The sequence below is a fragment of the Malus sylvestris genome, chromosome 3 (genome assembly GCF_916048215.2).
Source record: "Malus sylvestris chromosome 3, drMalSylv7.2, whole genome shotgun sequence".
Classification (NCBI taxonomy): Eukaryota; Viridiplantae; Streptophyta; class Magnoliopsida; order Rosales; family Rosaceae; genus Malus; species Malus sylvestris.
The window spans coordinates 32,032,388-32,054,978 of record NC_062262.1 but is presented as its reverse complement, the minus strand read 5'-3'; the positions used below and the strand labels follow the sequence as shown (position 1 = coordinate 32,054,978).

General features: G+C 36.6%; 2 protein-coding genes across 9 annotated transcripts; both read left to right on the top strand.

The window, feature by feature from the left end:
- Positions 1-10,971: 10,971 nt before the first annotated feature.
- On the top strand, positions 10,972-22,368 carry LOC126615556 (zinc finger BED domain-containing protein RICESLEEPER 1-like). Of its 8 annotated transcripts, none has more exons than XR_007620832.1 (7): positions 10,973-11,303; positions 12,904-14,898; positions 14,999-15,080; positions 15,176-15,244; positions 20,131-20,478; positions 21,434-21,567; positions 21,774-22,368. XR_007620832.1 is itself a non-coding variant. In XM_050283397.1 (7 exons), the coding sequence occupies exons 5-6, from the start codon at positions 12,930-12,932 to the stop codon at positions 15,064-15,066; spliced, it is 2,037 nt and encodes a 678-aa protein (XP_050139354.1). In that variant the 5' UTR covers positions 10,973-11,303; positions 11,951-12,036; positions 12,251-12,313; positions 12,459-12,528; positions 12,904-12,929; the 3' UTR covers positions 15,067-15,080; positions 15,176-15,547. The 8 variants fall into 8 exon arrangements, 7 of the variants coding, with proteins under 7 accessions (XP_050139356.1, XP_050139354.1, XP_050139352.1 ...); XM_050283397.1 differs by lacking the exons at positions 20,131-20,478; positions 21,434-21,567; positions 21,774-22,368 and adding exons at positions 11,951-12,036; positions 12,251-12,313; positions 12,459-12,528 and having other exon boundaries at positions 15,176-15,547; XM_050283395.1 differs by lacking the exons at positions 20,131-20,478; positions 21,434-21,567; positions 21,774-22,368 and adding exons at positions 12,251-12,313; positions 12,459-12,528 and having other exon boundaries at positions 15,176-15,547.
- On the top strand, positions 15,719-16,688 carry LOC126617174 (uncharacterized). Its single transcript, XM_050285212.1, has 2 exons — positions 15,719-16,568; positions 16,621-16,688. The coding sequence occupies exons 1-2, from the start codon at positions 15,719-15,721 to the stop codon at positions 16,686-16,688; spliced, it is 918 nt and encodes a 305-aa protein (XP_050141169.1).
- Positions 22,369-22,591: the final 223 nt, after the last annotated feature.

Genomic DNA, 22,591 nt, shown 5'->3' with positions numbered 1-22,591 from the left:
AGACCATAAACCATAATTGACGAATTTTTTTATAACGGTCCCACCAGTCAAAAAGACATGCTTAAATTATAAAAGTATGATATCCTCACACATTTTTTTACTTTTTTCACACATTTTTTATTTTTAACCGTCGGATCGAATGAATTAAAGAAAATCAACGGACAAAAATTAATAAGAATGTGTAAAAAAGTAAAAAAAAAATGTGTAAATAACACATCCCAAATTATATACCGGTCGCACCAGACAAAAAGTAGAAAAGCAACTTTAGCCTTTAGCTCAAGCACCAAGGTCAGCACACCACAAATTATATACCACCAGACAAAAGGTCGAAAAGCAACTTTGGCCTTTAGCTCAAGCACCAAGGTCAGCACACCCCAAATTATAGGACTTGGATTCTCTCCTGAGCCCGAGCCCAAGAGAGGATTCTCCTGACTCAAATACTTGGACTGTTGGATGAAAATTCAACGGTTATAATTATTATAACTTTAAAGAAACCTCTTATTTGTAACCGTTGAATTTTTATCCAACGGTCCAAAGCCTTTGGTCAGAAGGATCCTCTCCTTATACTCAAGAGAGGATCAAGTCCCCAATTATATACCGGTCGCATCAGACAAAAGGTCGAAAAGCAACTTTAGCCTTTAGCTCAAGCATCAAGTAAGCAAGCCAGAGACCTCGAAAAATATGAAGGTGGACTAGGATGAGAAACCCGGATTGAGGTTGGACCTTTATTTTTTACTTTTTATTTTATTTTATTTTTACGGTCAGAGTTGGGTTTGGACTTTGAAGTAGGATTTAAACTCTCCCCGTTGAACTTAGACAAGAAATATCTTTGATAATTAAAAAAATATTTGCTATACTATGTAACAAGGTATCTATACTATGTAAGTTGTTGTCTTAATATAAAAGAAACGTTAATAGTTGACATTCAAGTATGAACTACTAAACAATAAACCATTACACGTTGCTACACTCGTCAATTTGGAATTTGGTGAGTTATAAATTTCTGTGGGCGTTACACTATATGTTATTATAGAAGTGGGGGAAATTTTATTTAAAAAGTTTTCCACTTGTATAATGACATATGGTATATGTACCCGTATTCTGGATACATTAAAAAATCTCACCATGAACGGTGGGCCACTTTATTTGAATCTTTTTAGGGTTGCTTGTTCAAGTATCTAGCCATTAGTTTAGCAATAAAAAATTGTTATAACAATCATATAACAATCATATAGTTCATACCAAAATAATTACACCATTGAGCTGGAACTAAGAACTTTGCTTAATAGGGTATGGATGTTGGAACCTGTTTTCCTTCCCTTTGTGTTATTTGTTGGTCCATGGTGTACTATTAGAACAATACTCTCCTTCATTTCCACGAAGACAGTTCTTATTCTTCACTAACGTGATATCATTGCACTGTACACTAAGGATATGAGAACCATTCATATTCTTTATCATCATTTATATATTATCTCTAAAAAACTTCCTTCAATTTGGGAGCAGTTTTGTGACACCCCGTCCTGAATTATTTTATCGGTGGTGTGGAAAGACTAAAGTACCCTTAGACGTTGTGTAGTAGTGTGGTTTAAGTTTGGGTTTTATACTAAGCTAGTTAGTTCCTAAGTTTTTGGAACTTAAAGTTAGTGGTTTGTTGTGTTAGTAAACCAAAGCTGGACCACACACACTCACACACCCAAACTCCCATTGACCTTTCTCTCTCCTCCCCTCTCGGTTTTTCTCCATTTTCCTTACAATTGTACAGACAAACTTTACCCTTGGACGTCGGGAAGTCCCAGTTCGCAAGTTTCAAGTTTTGGCCGGATTATCGAGGTTTTTCCGGCGAGATCCCGTGGATTTTAGGGCTTAAAATTGGTAAGGTTTTGTTCTACTCGTTGTAAGCTTCAATTTGGTACAAAATTCATGAATTTTGGTTGAGAATCGAAGAAGATATGAAGGTTTGATTAATTTTCCAGTTTCCGGCGATAGCAGCGGCACCGGCGCCGGACTCCGGTGAACCAAGGAAGAAGGAGGAGAATATTCCGTCAAATTTGACGGAATATTCTGACGCCGTCAGGTAACTTTAACGGCATATGCTTGTTTTTAACAGAATATTCCCTAACGCCATTAGGGAATCCGTTTGGTGTGCCAGGCACGTGCCTTTACGTGGGGTCATGAAATTTTTTTCTAAAAATATAGGGATGTTCCTGAAGTTGAGTAGGTCATGATGGTATATTCAAACACCCCATTTGAGCATTGTATGAGAAGTTATTCCTAGTTTTGTGTATATGCTTTAAATAACGTTTATATAGTTGTTTCGCATATAGGTGAGACCTATCCTAAAGATGAGCGCCGTCAATCGAGGCTCGGGGGCTACGACCCTTCGACATACCAGTGAGTGGGCTTTTGGTTTTCCGTATATACCTATATACTTGAGATTTTTCCAGAAAACGAATTTGAATAATTATACGTTTTAAAATGCCATGCAAAGTATCTGCCTATTTTATTTATGCATTAGTAGTTGCATATATTTATGATTGGTGATGCGGATGCATAGGTAAGTGTCAGGTAAGTTTATAACTTAAAATCATGAGATTGCTTCAGTTGTGAGATATGATGTGATGTATTGAGAGCTCATAAACCTGCACCCCGGAGGGGTTAGAACTTTTGAGAAATGAAATGATTTTGAAAAGCTTTGTTTTTGCCCACTCACACTTTCTATTTTGTGCCCCTCCAGGTTTTAGGTAAAAGTGCTTTGGTGGCTCACGAGGATTTCGACGGTGGTTCTGACACAACATCATAAATGTAGGATCATCTTTGGGTGTTATATATTTAGTACTTGTCCTGCCTGACTGCACTTAGGCTATTTATGCTCTGATGGTGTATCTCACACTTAATCTCGCACTTGCACCCTATCTTAGTTAGTACTGCTAGTAGTTTGGCTTTTATTCTCTCGTATTTCTCTATATCAATTTTGCTTCCGCACTGTGCTCATGGTTACGTCACTTTCACGTGACGGCCAACATACCCTGATTTAGGTTGGGGTGTGTCAAGTTTATTAATCTATGTCTAACAAATCAATGCTCACGATAACAAGTAGTATTATTATGATGAACTGTCAATTTATTTGATTCATATGAATGACTAAACCGTCTCCAAATCAAATAATTTTTTTTTAGAGGATAACATTTTTACAGTTGAATGATGTCACCTGAGTGTGGTGAATTTTTTTGTTGCTTATCCAAAGTATACCACAAATTAATTCTCAATTTATCATCCAAAGTTCCCAAAATTTAGCAGATATATATTCTAGTACTTAATCTCAGCTAAAAGTCTTCTTTTAATTATAAAACCTACTTGATATATTCTTATACTGATATATATCTCAACGTGAAAATCTTGCTTGTTAAAAGATTCAAATTGCTAGTACGGTTAAAGAGGAGAAAAACTTGTGTGGAACTTGACTTGCCACTAAATGATGCTGAGTGATACTATTATCCAATCAAAACTTTCCCCGTGGCAAGCCTTAAGCCTTCAATTATAATATTTACCATATTTTTATATTTGAAGTTTTCATAATAAATATTAATTCTTAATTAATATTCTAATTCATCTAATCTTCTATAATTTTTCTTTCTTTATCTGTCTCCTTTACTTCTCAGGTTGTCCACTCATTTTCTAGCATTTCTTCAGAAATATATGCAGCAGTAGGTAAAAAAAGAAGGCAAAAAGAATTCACTTGAGAAACCAAAGAAAACATCAACCGTGTTGTGATTGAGAAAGTCAACCACCCTATAAAATCATTTCGGACGTACATTGTGAATGAACCAATAGAATCATGGAAGCATCGTTTTCCTTTTTCATGGGGTTTGAATTTCTGTACAACAAACTATGAGAATTTTTTTGTTTGAAAATGGTATATTGAATTTGTATCATCTTTGTTGAATATTAGAGATTTGTGTGTTAATCAAGTCAAGTTAAAATGATAGAATCAGCTATTGCATATAAAAAAAAAAAGGACAAAATCAGTTGCTTCCTAGTTTCGTGATATCAAAAGTTAGAGAAGATGGGTTCTTATTTTTTTCAGATTTTTCAAAGAAAAGCAAGGGGAAGAGAAGAGACAATAAAGCTGCGGCTGAGAAGAAAATCTGACAAGAAAAGAAAAAAGAGAGGAGGAATTGAGGAAAAAAAAAGAGGGAGGTGTAATAAGGCATGTGCAGGCCATCAGGCCACAATCCAAGGATAATGATCCTTTTTTAGGAATTTTAAGAATTTTCACATTTTAACCGTTCATCGTATGTTGTGCAGTCAATTTTCGTTAGTTACTATTTGTATTTAATTTTAAATAATAAAATTCAAATGATTTCTAACTGCACGATTTACGATGAATTGTTAAAATGTGAGGATCCCTAAGATCCCCACAATTTGGATTCGGATGGGGGGTCCAAATCCACAATTCAAATACGAGATGAGATCTTCTGCACCCAAATACCCGTGTAGCCTCTCTGTGTCTTCCTTAATTGGCTGATGATTTGATATGTACAGAGAGACCACATGGGTATTTGGGTGCAGAAGATCTCACTTTTCAAATACCCATTCAAATTCAGAAAGGAATTCGGAAATCTGTGAATTATATCTGTTCAACGTACATAGTGCAGTAAAAAATCATTTTAAATAATTTTATTTAAAATTAAATACAAATAGTACATGATAAAATTTAACCGTACGAGTATGATAAATAGACACACTTTATAAATTCTTATGATCCTCACCAAAAGATCCGATGAAGATCCTGTTGGATAGCAAAGGTCGATGCAGCATGCAGTAGCGGAGGGAAAGTAGGGTCAATGGGTGACTGACTATGGACCCAGCGATGTGATTCTTTGCCTCGGAATTCGGAGATAACTCCAATGATATGGTCACAAAAGCAAAGGCACAAACGTATGCAGAATTTATCTCTTTTGCATATAATTTAGGATTCCGCATTAGATACATTACTAGGATCAACATATATGTGAACTAAAATAGAGCATTTGATATGTACGCATATGTGTTTGGAATTTCTTTTTAAATGATTGAGATTGTTTTTAAAGAAATTATTCTTAAAATCAATTATTGATAAAAATGTAAATGAATCTGGAAAAAAAAACACCTTGAAATGCTTCCAACAAAAAACATATAACTGATATTCTTCCAAAATGCACTTCCAGTGCTTTTGGATCATAAAATACTTTCACAAAAAACGGTTTCAGTTATTCTAAAGTCACTTCCAAACATGCCAAACAAATATATGTCTAAGTGCGTGTGTTTTATTTAATTATGATTGGTTTGCTTTAATTTATAGTGAGAAAACTAAATTTTAAATATAATGCATATTTTGGTACGTAACAAACCACTGGTACGTTATATAATTCCAATTTGGGTATGCTATAGAGTGCTAATTTTTGGTACTTAAAAAACTATTGGTACATTATATACTTCCAATTTGAGGGCGCTATAGAATGCTAATTTTAGTACACAACAAACTAATGATACATTATATATTTCCAACTTGAGTACAATATAAAAATGTTTATTTTGGGATGACCATTATGTTGGTAAGCTATGAAATAGTAATTTTGGTGCATACCAATACGTTGGTACTATGAAATGTTTATTTTGATACGTACCAAAATGATGGTACGTTATGAATCCCTAAAAGTGATTGTTACCAACCCTCAAACCAACTTGACAAACTTGTATCAACCTTTCTAAAAAAGAACTGGAAAATAATGAAACATGAATAAACAGAGGACGTGACACAAAGCTAGATTCAATCCGGCATGTGCAAAGATCTGCAAGTGTTGGTATGTTTAAAACCTAAATATACCATAAACTAAAAATATTGCATCAAAAACTAAATCTACCCAAATTGACCAAAAAGTATTTTGGAGAAATAAAGTAAATATGTTGACTGAGAAATATTATTAAAAAAATATAATTTTGTTATCGAAATGGGAGTTGCGACTTTGGGTTCTCAGGAAAAGAACTGATGAGTATGCCAATAAAGATGATGTTAAAAATGACGATGTGTTGAAGGTGGCAGCAAAGGACAGAAGCAGAGCGATTGATATGCTCGAATCTGCTATCGGAATGTATGAGAGGCTCTCGGAACTCATCCTCAAGGAAGCCAGGAAAAGTACCAGCAACAAACAATGGTGATAGATGTTCGTGGCAAGAATTTCTGCTAGGGATGTTTCCTAGCCGACGAGCACACAACTCCCCGAGAGGTTGGCGCTGGTTGATGCTTTCTGTCGGGCTTCTGCTTCACTGGCGGGCTTATCGGGCAAGGCTTGTCGGGCAAAGCTGAAAGAGAAGGACAAAGTTAACTTTGAAAGGTGCATTTGTGGGGCCTTAGGTGTAGGCCTTGAGGCTCACAATCAAGATTAACTTTTAAGTGCTCAGGCGTGCCACTGCCATCTTCAGTATGGCAGATGTAAAACGGATGTCAAGTTTTAGTTGTATATATACCCGAGAGGCCGTGCTAGTCAGGACAGGTGCCTTTGTGGGGCCTTAGGTGTAGGCCTTGAGCCTTCCCGTCAATAACTAACCCAGTACTCGAACATATACTGTTTGTTTCATTGTCGCGTAAAGTATTACGACTGTTATACTTCTGATGATCAAGCCTAAAGAGCAGAATGAATCCAAATAGGTGCCTTTATAGGGCCTTAGATATAGGCTTTGAGGCTTCCTATCAGAATTAATTCTATACTCAAATGTTCTATGATAATCATAATATAACAGAGATAAAACTAAGGAATAAGTCGATTACTTACGCCCCAAGTAACTTCAGACTTCTTGCTATCAAAGACTATCGTGGATGGGTTAAGTCCACATAAGGCTCTTTTTTATGCCTTGAGGCCAAGGACTTTTGAATGATCAATCTTATATGCCTGAGGGCTTAGAACTTAGATCTGATTTAAACTATGAAGACATATTCAAATCAGATTCAAGAGCTGAGAAGTCTTGTAATCATCATCTTACAGAAATAACTTGGATATAACTGGAATTATACAACATATTGCTAGATTAATGAATAAAAAGACAAAAACAAAGAAGGTCGGGCAAGGCTGATCGTCTAGCAACTTCCTATCTTTGTGGTTTCTCAAGGGGTTTGAGAGCTAGAAAGAGGGATAGAGAGATGATTTTTCAGAGAGGAATCGATACTACAACAGGTTGTTGACAAGGTAGCAGAGCTATTACAAAGGCTTTTGGTGAGGGTTTATCCCGAAAGGGATGAAGGCTTGATGCTGACTACAGCTTCGTTTGAAGGTAAATCTGGTTTGAGTAGAGTTTGTGCTTTTGTTTGTTTGTTTGAGTGTCCTTATCTCTGATTTCTCTTTCTTCTTTTATAGACACTTTGACTTGACCTCCTGTAGCAGTAACCTTGCCCGAATGCAGCTTGAAGGGTAACGACTCATCCGCTATTTACTTGTTCTGCCATTGTAAAGTACTTTTTGGGCTGATTAGCTGGCTGGTCTATACCACTTGGCCTCTAAGTAGGTGAGCAAGTGGCCCTAATGAGCTGCACCAAGTCGGAAAGGGTCATTTATGCTTTTTGTGCTTTGGCTGAGCTTCGGCCATCAGGCCTCCTTTTGGGCTAGCTTCTTCGTGAGCCCAAAGTTCAAGTTTTAATCCAAACAATAGATAAAAGTATCATACACAGTTTCTATATGCAAAAATGTTTTATTCAGACAAATGTATATCTCTATATAATACAGAGTGTTAAACATTAGTTCTATTTTCTCTTCGCCTTTCGTGTCGGTCTTCCTCAAGAAAAGGAAAAATAGATGCAACGATTAGTGTTTATTCGAACGGGCACCAAGACAGAATTGCTAATGTTACATTCATCATATGGAGTTCATTAGAATGGAAATTCATCAGATACAAAATCATTAGAATAAAGGGTGCACTTTAAAACTGCCCTAACCATTAAATCGTCCAAAACCAAATCAATCCAATCAGTTCAGTTCAAATTTTACATTAAAACAACATAATTGCGAGTCTAAACTATTAGATTTGATTTCATTTGATCTTAATCGTTAAACTATAAGTAAAAAAAAAAAAAAAAAAAATCTAAAATATAACATTTTAGTGGGTCCATAATAATTTAAACTAGAATCAATTAATTCTAAGAGTACACATTTTTTTCCTAATGCTTATTTTAGCATAATAATTACAGCTTAAAGTTTTAAGCTTTTCAAGAAAGTGTTTTGACTGCATGAAAAAGTCGGTCGTGGTGGCCCTTCATGGATGCGATGGTCCACGTTTATTCGCAACTCAAACAAATTTCTCACCTCTTAATTCCCTGCTTGGACAATAATGACCAACTTATATACCGATGCGTTCCACCAGACAACTTTTATAATTCAAACCAAAATAGCTACAATTACCATTTTGCTGGCACTAAGAACTTTGCTTAATAGGTTATGGATATTGAAACCTGTTTTCCTTCCATTTGTGTTAGTTCTTGGTCCATTGTGTACTATTAGGACAACCGAGACTGATGTTAAAACAAATACCAGGTATTTCGGATTTGATGTATTTTAATCTTCCAGACACGCATGGAGCACCTCCAAAACAATTACCAAGCCCAAGTCTAGACAAAATGGTGAAGGAACCAGACAATTCCATATATACAGGGATAAACTAGCAGAATAAACTGAGACAAAGACTAATCAACTTCAATGTACATGGGCACATGGAAGAAAGCATACAGACGCACGCAAATACAATTTTAAACAAGATCTGAAAAGAAATCTCAGCACAAGGAATATTCCCCATTGGTTCAAACATGTTACCTATATCCAAATGGATGGCACAATAATCTAAACACTTTTATAATCATGACACCCAATGAACATAAACTAAGTCAATCGTGTGGGGACGTACCACATGGTATATCCATGCTCTCAATATTTACCAAGCCAACATGAGACTTATATCCATCATATATTTTCAATGATCTCAAGTCAGGACTAGACAGTGATCTAGAAATATTTAAGCACATATTGTTATTGCCCTCAAAGAAAAGCACATATCAACATCAATAACTTCTAGGAGAGGTATTTAAACAACAGTTAATAATAAAAATGTATGTTATAATATTCATAAACAGGCTGAAAACATATAATCAATGACAATAACCATGTTTGAAGAAATCAGTAAAAGTTTCTTACATACAAAATCTACCAAGTAATCTTTAAAAAACTAACCATTAGTCACAAATTTTCACATTGAAGATTAAATAAGTTGAAGTTATACCAAACAAGCTTACGAAAACCGAGATTACTTAGTTAGAATTTAGCATATACAGCACAAGTCTTGAGCACACCCACCATTAAAATTCAAATCATTTTTCTGCCTTTGCTTTCTGGGTCCACATTTCTAACTCAAAAATTTCAGAAACAAAATTGAAGAAGTACTTTCCTTTGCTACATTTTATCAAAAACCAAACAGAACCCCATATGCATATGTATATACATATATGTGTGTGTGTGTATATATTATGTGTACGTATGTATGTATGCACATATGGAGAGAGAAAGAGACAAAAGGATGGTAGTGTAAGAAAAACTGTTAAGAGGAGGAAACCTTTTCTCATGAATTGAGTCAGGGCCGTCTCTGAGATTTTGGGGGCCCTGTACGAAATTTATAAAAACGCCCCTCCTTAAGATAGTCTTAAAAAATGTAGAACAATGTATTGATTTTAGAAAACAATCACTTAAATCAAAACAAAGTTTAACACTCACTAATTGCAAGTTTAAAATGTCATTAATAATAACTAAAAGGAGCTACAAACATAATGTTCCCTAAATAATCAAAAGCAGTTGAATTTAAACAACCAAACAAGAAAACAAACTTCAAAAACTCTAACTTTAAAGTTTCACTTGAATATGTAATATTATTATATAATAATATTGAAAAAAAATTACTATCTTTTATGGTGTATTATTGGTACTCAAAATATCTTATTGTACTCTAAATTTTTATATTTAGAAAGACACGCTTATAAAGAGTGTAAGATGAGGTTCTAAAGTGCTAACAAAATCAATTTTTGAATATAGAACATTATTCCATAAAAAAAGTAATTTTAAATATAAATATTAGGTGACAAAATTTTTGGAGACCCCTTCAAATTTGGGGTCCTGTGCAATTGCACCTTTCGCACCCCCTCAACGCCCCTCTGAAAATTGAGTCAACATGTATCTTTACGGGTAATTAATCTTAAGTGCTAAGGGTAATGAAGTCGAACGGAATATATACGTGGTTCAGCAAAAGAAAGGGAAAAAAAACCATGCATATGCACATGTCATGGTGACTTGTAGCATGATTCAAAGCCGGAAAATGAAAGAATGAATGGCCGTTCTAGAAATGGTTTCGACTCTTTGAATAATCAACCAGAGTAAAGGCTCAAGATGTGCATGGTGGACCACTAAGTTCGACATTAACAATCTCTTATTCGACTGTTAAATGACCAGTGTATTAAATAAAAGTCAAATTCTTTAACGTGAGTGAAAAATAGAATACGAAATGCAATAGTATGCAATTGTATCACTCTTAATTTTACGGGATGCTTATCAACAAGTGAGGGTTGGTACAGAAAATTCTCCAAACCTAATTACCTTATGAAACATTTTAGAAAAAAGAATTTATACGGTCATTGGAAACATGTGTCGTTCATATAAAATAGTATGTTGATCACTAAGTAAACATAAAACAAATATTGCGCGCAATAAATACACACAAGTTTTTCTTGTTTTTGAAATTAAACATCAGACTAAATTATACTTTATTTGGCCGGGAATATTTATATGATATGAGTCTGTTGTTATCTTAGTATCCTATGTTAATGGTTAATGGTATAAATATGTGTAAACTTTTATTCACGTGGTAATATTGTGTCATTGCCAAATGATTCAAGCCCACACCTAACCCTGCCTAACCTGAAACCAAACGGACCCAAACTGGGTCAGCTCAAATGAATATGGTCCGCCCCTTCTTTCGTCAATTGGTATCGGTTCGACTAAAAGAATACCCTTAATCCGTTGACCCATAAACCCGATATAGTGGATATTACTCTATCGGATCCAACCCATTTTATCTCACAACCCGCATCCGGGTTAAGACTCTCTCTCTCTCTCTCTCTCTCTCTCTCTCTCTCTCTCTCTCTCTCTCTTCAGGGTCACCCGCAATCCAGCCCCGATTCGCCGGACCACCGATCGGATTCCCTGAGATTATACAAGGTCATTTCAACAATTGCGGTAAGACCCATTTCGAATTTTGTCAAATTTTGTACTTTTTTATTCCCCTCACTCTGTTAGGTTGGAAATTTTAAATGTTTATTTGGTGGTTTTGGTGTGACCCGGATCTTAAATGCATATGGTTGTTCTGTTGCTTAGGGATTTGAAGATGAAATGTTGAAATTTAGAGTTAAAATTTTGTATTTTGGATGTAATTTTATTTGAAATTAATTTTTGTTTAAGTTGGTTTTTGGGTTTTGTTGAAATTCAAGTCATGTGGTTGTGTATATGTCATGATTTTGTATGATCAAGAGGAGCAGGATTTGACACTAGTTTTATCACTTCAATTGTGATATGGGTTCCAACAAAAATAAATTGTGATATGGTCAATGGTACCTTAACAAATGACTCCAAATGTTGACTCCCGGACCCATTTGATATAAATTTTTTATTTTTTATTTATTTTTGGGTTGGAAAAATTCACCCTTTACCCTGTTGACTTGTCAAGTTGTCATGGCATGTTCTTCGTTTATTTTTCGGGTTATCTCGGTGGCTTCATGCACATTTTTCTTGAGTTTGAGATACACAGTTTGCATTCGGACAGTTTTTGTTGATCTGAATTGTTGTCACATGTTCTAAACTTTGCTGTTTTTGCTGTCTATATTAAGACTTAGTGACCTGCAGCCCACTTGATATGCGTAACAGGCTTAGTGAGAGGTTCAACGCTGGATCTTTCAGCTGTTACCTTATGATCGTAAATTCCCTAAACTCATGTTGAGTCGTATTTAAATCTTGTATGCAGTGCTATTCAATGGATAATTATGTTTGAAGATTTAATTTTGGAATTGATCTTCAAGTTGCGAGGCTTCATGAGTTTGGTTGACATAATTTACTTTAGCTGCATTATTCACTTGTTTTAAGGTTGAATTTTTGGCCATTGTGTGCGCTGTGTTCTTGTTTGCTTCCAGGTTTGCCTCAGGGGATCTCTGTAGGGAAAAATTAATTCAGTCGTTGTCTTGTTCACTAAAAAGGTAGGAAAAAAAAAATCAGTGTTTCAGGATCCAATTAGTGAAATGAAAGTACACATACGTTTTGAATCTTGTCATTTGTATCTTCTGACTGATAACTTTCTTTGTGACTTTAAACAAATGATAATGTGGTGTTTTCTTCATGTAGTGATACGGTGCGTATATGCTGGTGCGTGTCTGTGCATTGTTTATTTATAGTTCGGTGTTCATTGGATGATGTAAGTATTGCAAGGTTTTGGTCTGAAAATATTTGACTTCTTGTAAAGGGTGTATCCCAAGGAATTTACTTGCACCAAAATTTTATCAGTGTGGATAGTTGTAAAATCTCTATTAGCATGAGAGCTTTCGCGTATACATGTAATTATACAAGTATATGCACACTCACATATACTGTCGTTCACCTTTTATTGGCGTTGTGCACCATGGAATGGAATAGGATGTTAATAATCTGCTAGCATTTGGAGTATTTTTTTTAGTTTTTTGCGGCTTTATCAACTTTCGGCTTTATCAACTTTTTTATTGATGTGTGAGGTTCCGTAAATTCATTGTGTAGTTGTATCTGATTTAGTTGTTATATCTCTTATGTTTTGCAGAGTTTGGTTGATTTCATGCCTATGTGATGGAAATAATACCAGTTGAGTCTGCTAAGAAACCAAAGAGGTTGACATCTATTGTCTGGAATCATTTTGAAAGGGTTAGAAAGGCTGAAATATGTTATGCTGTTTGTGTACATTGTCACAAGAAGCTCAGTGGATCAAGTAATAGTGGGACCACCCATCTGAGAAACCATTTAATGCGATGTCTGAAACGATCGAACTTTGATGTATCACAACTACTTTCAGCGAAGAGAAGGAAAAAAGATAATATCGTTGGCATAGATAGTATTAATGGTGATGAAGCACAGAGAAAAGATGATTATATTCAGCCAGGAATTATAAAGTTCGATCAGGATCCGAAAAAGGATGAACTAGTTACCATTGCAAGCGGAAAGTTTGATCACGACCGTAGTCGTTATGATCTTGCTCGTATGATTATATTGCATGGTTACCCGTTCACCATGGTTGATGATGTTGGATTCAAAGTTTTTGTGAAGAACCTTCAGCCATCATTTGAGGTTGTGCCAAATAATGATGTTGAACAGTTTTGTATGGAAATTTATAGGAAGGAAAAACATCAAGTGTATGAGATGCTTAACAGTTTGCACAGCAGAATTAACCTTTCTGTTGAAATGTGGTCTTCTCCAGAAAACGTTGAGTACCTGTGTTTGACGGCACACTATATTGATGAGGACTGGAAACTACAAAAGAAAATTCTGAATTTTGTCACACTTGAATCTACTCATACGGAGGACTTGCTTTCAGTAGTAGTTATCAAATGTCTGATGGACTGGGACATTGACAGTAAGTTGTTTGCCTTGACATTTGATGATTGTTCCACCGATGATGACATTGTTCTAAGAATCAAAGACCGGATCTCCCAAAACAGGCCTCTCTTGGTCCATGGTCAGTTATTTGATATTCGCTCTGCTGCACATCTTCTAAATTCAGTTGTGCAGGATGTTTTAGAAGCAATGAGGGAGGTGATACAAAATATTCGAGGAAGTTTCAAACATGTAAGAAGTTCACAAGTGACACAAGGGAAGTTCAATGAAATTGTTCAGCAAGTTGGAATCAATAGTCAGAGGAGATTAGTTCTTGATTTCCCAGTTCGATGGAAGTCAACGTATCTTATGCTTGAAACAGCCTTGGAATACAGGGGTGCATTTTCTTTCCTGCAAGAGCATGACCCTTTGTATACATCAGCTTTAACAGACACAGAATGGGAATGGACAAGGTTTGTTACAGTTTATTTGAAACTTCTTGTTGAAATCACCAATGTCTTTTGTGGCAACAAATGTCCAACTGCAAGTATATATTTTCCTGAGATTTGTGATGTTCACATCCAATTAATTGAATGGTGCAAGAGCCCAGACGAATTTCTTAGTTCTATAGCATTAAAGATGAAAGCTAAGTTTGATAAGTACTGGAGCAAGTGCAGTTTGGCTTTGGCAGTGGCAGCGATCTTGGATCCCCGATTCAAAATGAAGTTGGTGGAGTATTACTACTCCCAAATATACGGTAGTACTGCTCTGGATAGGATTAAGGAAGTTTCCGATGGCCTCAAGGAACTTTTTGATGCTTATTCAATTTGCTCAACAATGGTTGATCAAGGTTCAGCTTTGCCTGGCAGCAGCTTACCGAGTACCAGCACTGATTGTAGGGATCGATTGAAGGGATTTGACAAATTTCTCCACGAGACCTCTCAGAGCCAAAACATGATATCAGACTTGGACAAGTATCTAGAGGAACCAGTTTTTCCACGCAATTGTGATTTTAAGATATTAAATTGGTGGAAGGTCCACACACCAAGGTACCCTATTTTGTCGATGATGGCACGTGATGTTCTCGGAACTCCTATGTCAACTGTTGCACCAGAATCAGCATTCAACGCTGGCAGTAGACTGCTTGATGAATGTCGAAGCTCACTGAATCCTGACATTCGAGAGGCTTTGGTATGCACACAAGATTGGTTGCGGGTGGAATTAAAAGGTATGTGAATTACAGTTTGAGTTTTACGTTTGTCTTTCGTTATGACCTATACTTAGCAGTAATCTTATTGCAATAATTATTGATAACTCTTTTCCATCAGATGACAATTCATTGTCAAGCCATTCTGCTAGACCAATCCCTTCAGCCAGACTAATTCTTGCTGAGTAGTTAATTTTCCGATGGTATGTTTCTGCTACATTTCCTGCATTTCTCCTTATCTATTTCACTAACAGTACGCAGCAATGTACCGACTTATGGTGTAATCTTGTGATGCAAGGTTGATGGATCAGCTATTGGCCAATCCGGTGCTGTTAAAATGATGTCAGCCACACCTAGAGCTGGTCTGTGTTGAACTATAAGTATTTGAGCTGAAAAGTTTTTAGAATAAGTTTGTTTAAATTGGTGTATCCACTTGTGCAGAATGAGGCAAAGTGTAAATGTCTAGTTTTGTAAAAAGGCCATGAGTGCCATGTGTTAAGTGATCCATGAGATTAGAAAGATGTGTGTCTAGGATGAAATGTAGTGTATGTGTGGTCCCAAGTGCTAGGCCATCAGTTATGTAAAAGCATGTGCTTTGTGCTCTTTCATTAACACAGAAAATATTCCTCTGCAATTCGATAGAGAGAAGAAGAAAACTATTCATCTTCCATTGTGTTCTTCGGTTTGTTTTTGCTCTTAGTTCAGCTTTCTTTCTTCAGTTCAAATCTCTTGAACTCAGACACATTAACATGGCCTCAGAGCCAGGTTGCGTCGTTTAAAAATCCGGGCGTAAATCTGTGAGGTTACTGAGCTCAATCGAAGCTCACGAAAGATTTGAAAAATGGCTGGATCTGGAGGTGCTGAAGTGAGGACCCCGATCTTCTCCGGTGAGAACTACGAGTTCTGGAGAATCAAAATGGTTACCATTTTCAAGTCACATGGACTATGGAATCTGGTGGAAAAAGGGATTTCGGTTCCCGATTCGAAGAAGAAGAAAGCTAAGACTGATGAAGATACAGATGTTGATGCTGACGATGATGAGAGAATGGCTGCAATCTTCATGAAAGATGCAAAAGCTCTCGGAATCATTCAAAGCGCAGTCTCCGATCAGATCTTCCCTCGAATCGCAAACGCAGACTCAGCAAAATTGGCATGGGATTTGTTATATGGCGAATATCACGGTGGGGATCAGGTAAGATCTGTGAAACTCCAAAATCTCAGACGAGAATTTGAATACACTAGAATGCGTGATGATGAATCCTTGACTGGGTATCTTACTCGTTTGAATGATCTGATTAATCAAATGAAGACGTTTGGTGAAACTTTGTCAAATGAGAGATTAGTTCAGAAGGTGTTAATCAGTCTCACTAAGATATATGATCCTATATGCTTAGTGATAGAAAACACCAAATGTTTAGAATCTGTTGAACTGCAAGAGGTCCTAGCTATATTGAAGAGTCAAGAGCAGAGGTTTGATTTGCATTCCTCAGATGCAACTGAGAGAGCATTTTCTTCTCTTACTGTTAATTCAAAAGGGCAGAATCGAAGTTATGCTCAGTCTAGTAATTTTAAATCACAGAGAAATTGGAATCAAAAGGGTAAGAAGTGGGATTCAAAACCAAAGTTTCAGCAAAAATCATTCACAAATGTTGCACAGAATAATGCTTCCTCACAGGTTATGAGTCAAGAGGGTACCAAACCACAGTGTAGAGTGTGTTCTAAGTTCCATTTTGGTGAATGTAGATATAAAGGGAAGCCCAAATGTTATAACTGTGATAAGTTTGGTCATTGGGCTAGAGAATGCACTATAGGGAAGATTATGCAAAAGGCAAATTCTGCAAATCAGGTGGAAGTGACAGGGAATCTGTTCTATGCTAATAGTGCAATTTCAGAGAAAAATGTCAATGGAAATTGGTACATTGACAGTGGTTGTAGTAACCACATGACAGGGAATGCTGATCTCCTTGTTGATATAAGAACAAATGTTGCTGGAAAGGTGCAGATGCCTACTGGAGTGTTAGTAAATGTTGCTGGAATGGGCTCATTAAGGGGAAGAAGTACATTAGAGAGGTCATGCACTTGCCAGGATTGAAGGAAAATTTGTTGAGTGTAGGTCAAATGGATGAGCATGGATATTATCTAGTGTTTGGAGGAGGTTTGTGTAGTGTGTTTGATGGACCTTCACTTGACAATCTTGTCATCAAGGTCAAGAAGAAGGAAAATCGTTGCTATCCTCTTTCTCTGTTGCAAGACAACCGGTTGGTTATGAAAGCAAGCATAGATCACTCTACTCGGACTTGGCACAGAAGACTAGGTCATTTGAACTTCAGGGGGTTGAAGCAACTCAGTGAGAAAAATATGGTGCATGGTCTTCCATACCTAGAAGAAATCAAAGATGTATGTCAAGGATGTCAATTTGGAAAGCAACATAGAGACTGGTTTCCAAAGAATCAATCCTGGAGAGCAAACTGTCCCCTGGAACTTATTCATGTTGATTTGTGTGGTCCTATGCAGAATGCATCCTTGGCTGGAAACAGATACTTCATGTTACTCATCGATGATTATACAAGAATGATTTGGGTGTATTTTCTCAGATACAAATCTGATGCATTCAATTATTTTAAAAGGTTCAAGTCAATGGTGGAACTGCAGAGTGGTTTCAAAGTTAAAAGTCTAAGGAGTGACAGAGGTGGAGAATTCTTATCTTCTGAGTTCACTAAGTTCTGTGAAACTGAAGGCATTCAAAGACAACTCACCATGGCTTATACTCCTCAACAGAATGGAGTAGTGGAAAGAAAAAATCGAACTGTGGTTGAAATGGCAAAAACTATGCTCCATGATAGAGGTATGCCATATGTTCTTTGGGCTGAAGCAGTACACACAGCTGTATATATTCTAAATAGGTGTCCTACAATGGCACTTGGAAATATGACTCCTTTTGAAGCTTATAGTGGCAGAAAACCAGGTATAGCACATCTCAAGATCTTTGGTTCCCTGTGCTATGTACATGTACCTACTGAGACAAGACAGAAGCTAGATGCTAAGAGTATTAAAGGTGTATTTGTGGGTTATGCTACATGTGAGAAGGGATACAAAATATTTGATCCATGTACTAACAAGTTAATCTTGTCAAGAGATGTAGTCTTTGATGAATCTATGACCTGGAATTGGAAAGAAAATCCACAAAGTTCAGCTGCTGCAACCTACATTCAGGATCAACCTGAAAATGTAGTTGGTATGAATCCATATGAGATGAGTGTGATTGAAGGAAGTTCTCTCAGTCCTAGTTCTCCTTTTCATATACAAGAACAAGAAAGTTGTACTCCTGAATCTGCAAAGCTTTCAGAGGATTATGATCACACACCTCTGAAATGGAGAAATCTTGATGATATTTTTGCTCAATGCAATCTGTGTGTTATGGAACCTGAAAGATATGAAGAAGCAGCTCAAGATGAATCATGGTTAAGAGCAATGCAGGATGAGTTGACCATGATTGAAAAGAATGGTACATGGGAATTAGTAGATAGACCAACAATGCAGCCTGTCATTGGGGTTAAATGGGTCTATAAAACCAAATTGAATCTGGATGGCACAGTATTGAAGAACAAGGCAAGGTTGGTTGCCAAAGGTTATGCTCAGAAACCTGGTTTCGATTATAATGAAACTTATGCTCCAGTGGCTAGACTGGACACTATCAGAACTCTCATTGCATTAGCTGCTCAAAAGAGCTGGAGGTTGTATCAACTTGATGTTAAATCTGCCTTCCTAAATGGAGTACTGCAGGAAGAAGTATATGTAGACCAACCAGAGGGATTCACAGTGCAAGGCAAAGAAGATAAAGTGTATAGGCTTCATAAAGCTCTTTATGGACTGAAACAGGCACCTAGAGCCTGGTATGGAGAAATTGATGCTTACTTCTCCCAGTGTGGTTTCCAAAAGAGTCTCAGTGAACCAACATTGTACATCAAGTCAAGGGGAGAAAAGGATATTATAATTGTGTCTATCTATGTAGATGATATTGTCTACACAGGTAGTAGCAAAGAAATGTTGGAAGAATTCAAAGAGGACATGATGATGAAATATGAGATGACTGATTTGGGTTTACTTCACCATTTTCTTGGAATGGGAGTCATTCAAACCAATTTCAGCATATTTATTCACCAAAAGAAGTATGCCTCTTCCTTGTTGAATAAATTTGGGTTGAATGAATGCAAGTCTGTGTCTACACCATTGATTCCAGCTGAAAAACTTAGTAAGGATGATGGAAGTGGTCCAGCAAATGAAGAACAGTATAGAAAAATTGTGGGCAGTTTACTGTATCTTACAGCTACAAGACCAGACATAATGTATGCAGCAAGTCTACTTTCCAGGTTCATGCATTCTCCCACAAACAAACACTATGGGACTGCCAAAAGAGTGCTTAGAGACAGCAAAAGTACTTCCAGTTATGCATTTTCCTTTGGTAGTGGAGTGTTCTCGTGGGCCTCAGTGAAGCAGAATTGTGTAGCACTCTCTACAGCAGAAGCAGAGTACATCAGTGCCTCTGAAGCAACTGCTCAAGCCATTTGGCTTAGATTTGTTCTTGAAGATTTTGGTGAGATGCAAACTGAAGCGACTCCAGTACACTGTGATAATACAGCAGCAATTGCAATTACTAAAAATCCTGTTTTCCATCAGAAAACCAAGCACATTGACAGAAGGTATCATTTTATCAAGAATGCACTCCAGGAAGGGATAATCGATTTGGTGTACTATCCAACAAATGAGCAGGTGGCAGACATATTTACTAAGGCTCTGTCTAAGGATCGATTCAACTATCTTCGAGATATGCTTGGTGTGAAATCAGCTCAAAACTTAAAGGGGAGTGTTGAACTATAAGTATTTGAGCTGAAAAGTTTTTAGAATAAGTTTGTTTAAATTGGTGTATCCACTTGTGTAGAATGAGGCAAAGTGTAAATGTCTAGTTTTGTAAAAAGGCCATGAGTGCCATGTGTTAAGTGATCCATGAGATTAGAAAGATGTGTGTCTAGGATGAAATGTAGTGTATGTGTGGTCCCAAGTGCTAGGCCATCAGTTATGTAAAAGCATGTGCTTCGTGCTCTTTCATTAACACAGAAAATATTCCTCTGCAATTTGATAGAGAGAAGAAGAAAACTATTCATCTTCCATTGTGTTCTTCGGTTTGTTTTTGCTCTTAGTTCAGCTTTCTTTCTTCAGTTCAAATCTCTTGAACTCAGACACATTAACAGTCTGGGCAGTGAACCTTACCTATATTTTTCATGTCAATACATCACATGAGACTCGGTAATCGCCTGCAGTTCCTTGTCAAGCTTAATTGTAAATTTTAGGATGTCAACCAGATCCCCACATCTGTACGTAAATTAGAGGGACCTCCTTCGCCATGTTTTAGATTGACCAGAAGCTGAAATTAACAAAATGTGGGATGCTCAATCAGTAATCTATATATTTATGTCTATGCACAAAACCTTCATCTCAAATTCTCAATCAATATATTTTAGATTATTCCTACAGTATGAACTCCTCACTGTTACTGGAAGAGTATCATCGATGATGTTATTCCCGCGGACTTTGGACATGCAGGTATTACTTTACCGGTAGATATAGACAAGCTTTCGTCCATGTTGCTCCGCATTGGCTTCAATCCAGTAAGGAGGGCAACGATATGGTGAGGGAATCATTTGGACCCTCCAACAGGCTATCGGGTTGGCTATTTCCAACCATCCACTAAGCCGTTTGTTGAGGCCCATCTGTGGCCCTCCAACGTGTTGACATCAGCGGCAACAATTAGTTGACGTCATCTAACTGTTGGATTTTTTATTTATTTTTTTTCTCAGACGAAATAAAAAAAAAACAAAAAAATTGAATTCTAATTTTTTTGCCTATAATATTTTGTAGTCTTTAATATTTAAGTTGTTCTAGTTTTAATATTTAAGTTCTCGTATTTCAATTAAGTTGTATTTCAGTTAAATTGTGGAGAGTTACTCATTTAGCAATACGTGTCACTCGAAATCCAATCCAAAAAATTATTGAGATTATATTAAGATAAGAAATTTAGAGACTTATTCATTTAGCGACAAGTGTCATTCAAAATATGTCTGGATAAAAAATTAAAAACGGCGGGTTATTTTAATATGATAGTTTAATTCAATTACCCAATAAGTTAAAAACAAACTTAAAAATAATAAATTATTGAGGGGTTATGTTTAGACCCCGGTTGGAGATATTATATAAATGTAGTCTGACATTGTTTATTTAAAAACAATTTTTTGCAGGGCTATAGTTCTAGATAGGGCTATATTTAGCCCTTTCAGTTAGAGATGACCTTATAACACACATTGTCATAGAGTTCGACAATGTTACCGTTCATGTAGCACACTAGTGATCCAATTATACTTCCATTCCTAACCGAGGTGTCTATGGACCTCTTATATCTGCACTTACTGTGACACCAAGTAATTTTAGCCCCCCTTGTTGGATTTCTGATTTTCTTTCTACTTGCACGCATCTTAAATTCCTGAGAACTTTCACTTGTCAGATTTTAAGGTTGATACTGGGGGCTATCTGCCGGTGCTATTGCCGGTATTGTAGTAGCAGCATTTATGTCTGTCGCATTGGTTTTGGTAGTCCTCCGAATGGCTGGTTACTTAGGGGCTAAAAACGAAGATGAAGGTAAGGATAATCTCTGCATATAAAGTTTTCATATGCCTCATTGTATGTTGTTTTCTAAAATTCTTGTGTCTGAACTGCGTCGTGGGCTGGAACAAAAAACTGGTTATTTTACTCTATGACAAATCAAATCTGCCACCGGTAACTTTATCAGCTAAGTAAATTCTACATACCTAATTGAAATATCATTTTTGTGACTTATTTTACAGTTTCTTGTGCCCCAAGGTAATGGTCGAGTTCTTGTCAGCAGACGGCAGTGTCACTGCTAGCTCAAGCTATCCGCGCGGGCCAATTCACTTCACTGAAACATTTCTCAAAACCACTCCTCTCATTGCCGGTTTACAATCAGGAACCCAAGTTCTGAACATAAAAACGATTGAACACATTGAAGGGCTGCAGCCGACAGCGTACTTGAAAGTGGTACTAGAGCAAAGAGCAGAGTGTTCCAAAATGGTGCGGGCATACGTCAAATTTACGCTGCATCACTAGAGCTTGAATCTGAACTTCCTCGGTTGAAAAGACTTTTCAACATCAGTCTTGGTTGTTTGCTTCCAGTCTGGTATTGGAATCTGGCCGGAAGCTTTCATAGGTTTCATTTGCTCTTATGTAATTGAACAAAAATTTGCAATCAATGTCACAACACGTTTCAGCAGAAAAACTCTGAGCATGACAGATGTGTATCGATATTGTCAAAAAAGAATGTACAACATGTCAGTACGTTTTGTTGACGTTAAAAAAGTATTGATAACATGTTCCAGAGTCCTTAGTTTGGTTAAAAAGAAATTAAGAATGCCTTTTCTGACTTTCTTGGTTGAAGTATGGAATGTCTCGTTCTGGATTCTGAATAATGAAGTCGTCATGATACGTTGTTGTACTGGCCATGATCTGGCTTTTAGTTGGTTTCACATCGGGAACTAGACTCATAGCTAATTAGAGCTTTTATTTTTTATTTTCAATACAAGCAATATTGATAGAGGGGGATTCAAATTTAGAATCTTGAGTGTGAAAGTAAATGTCTTAACCACTT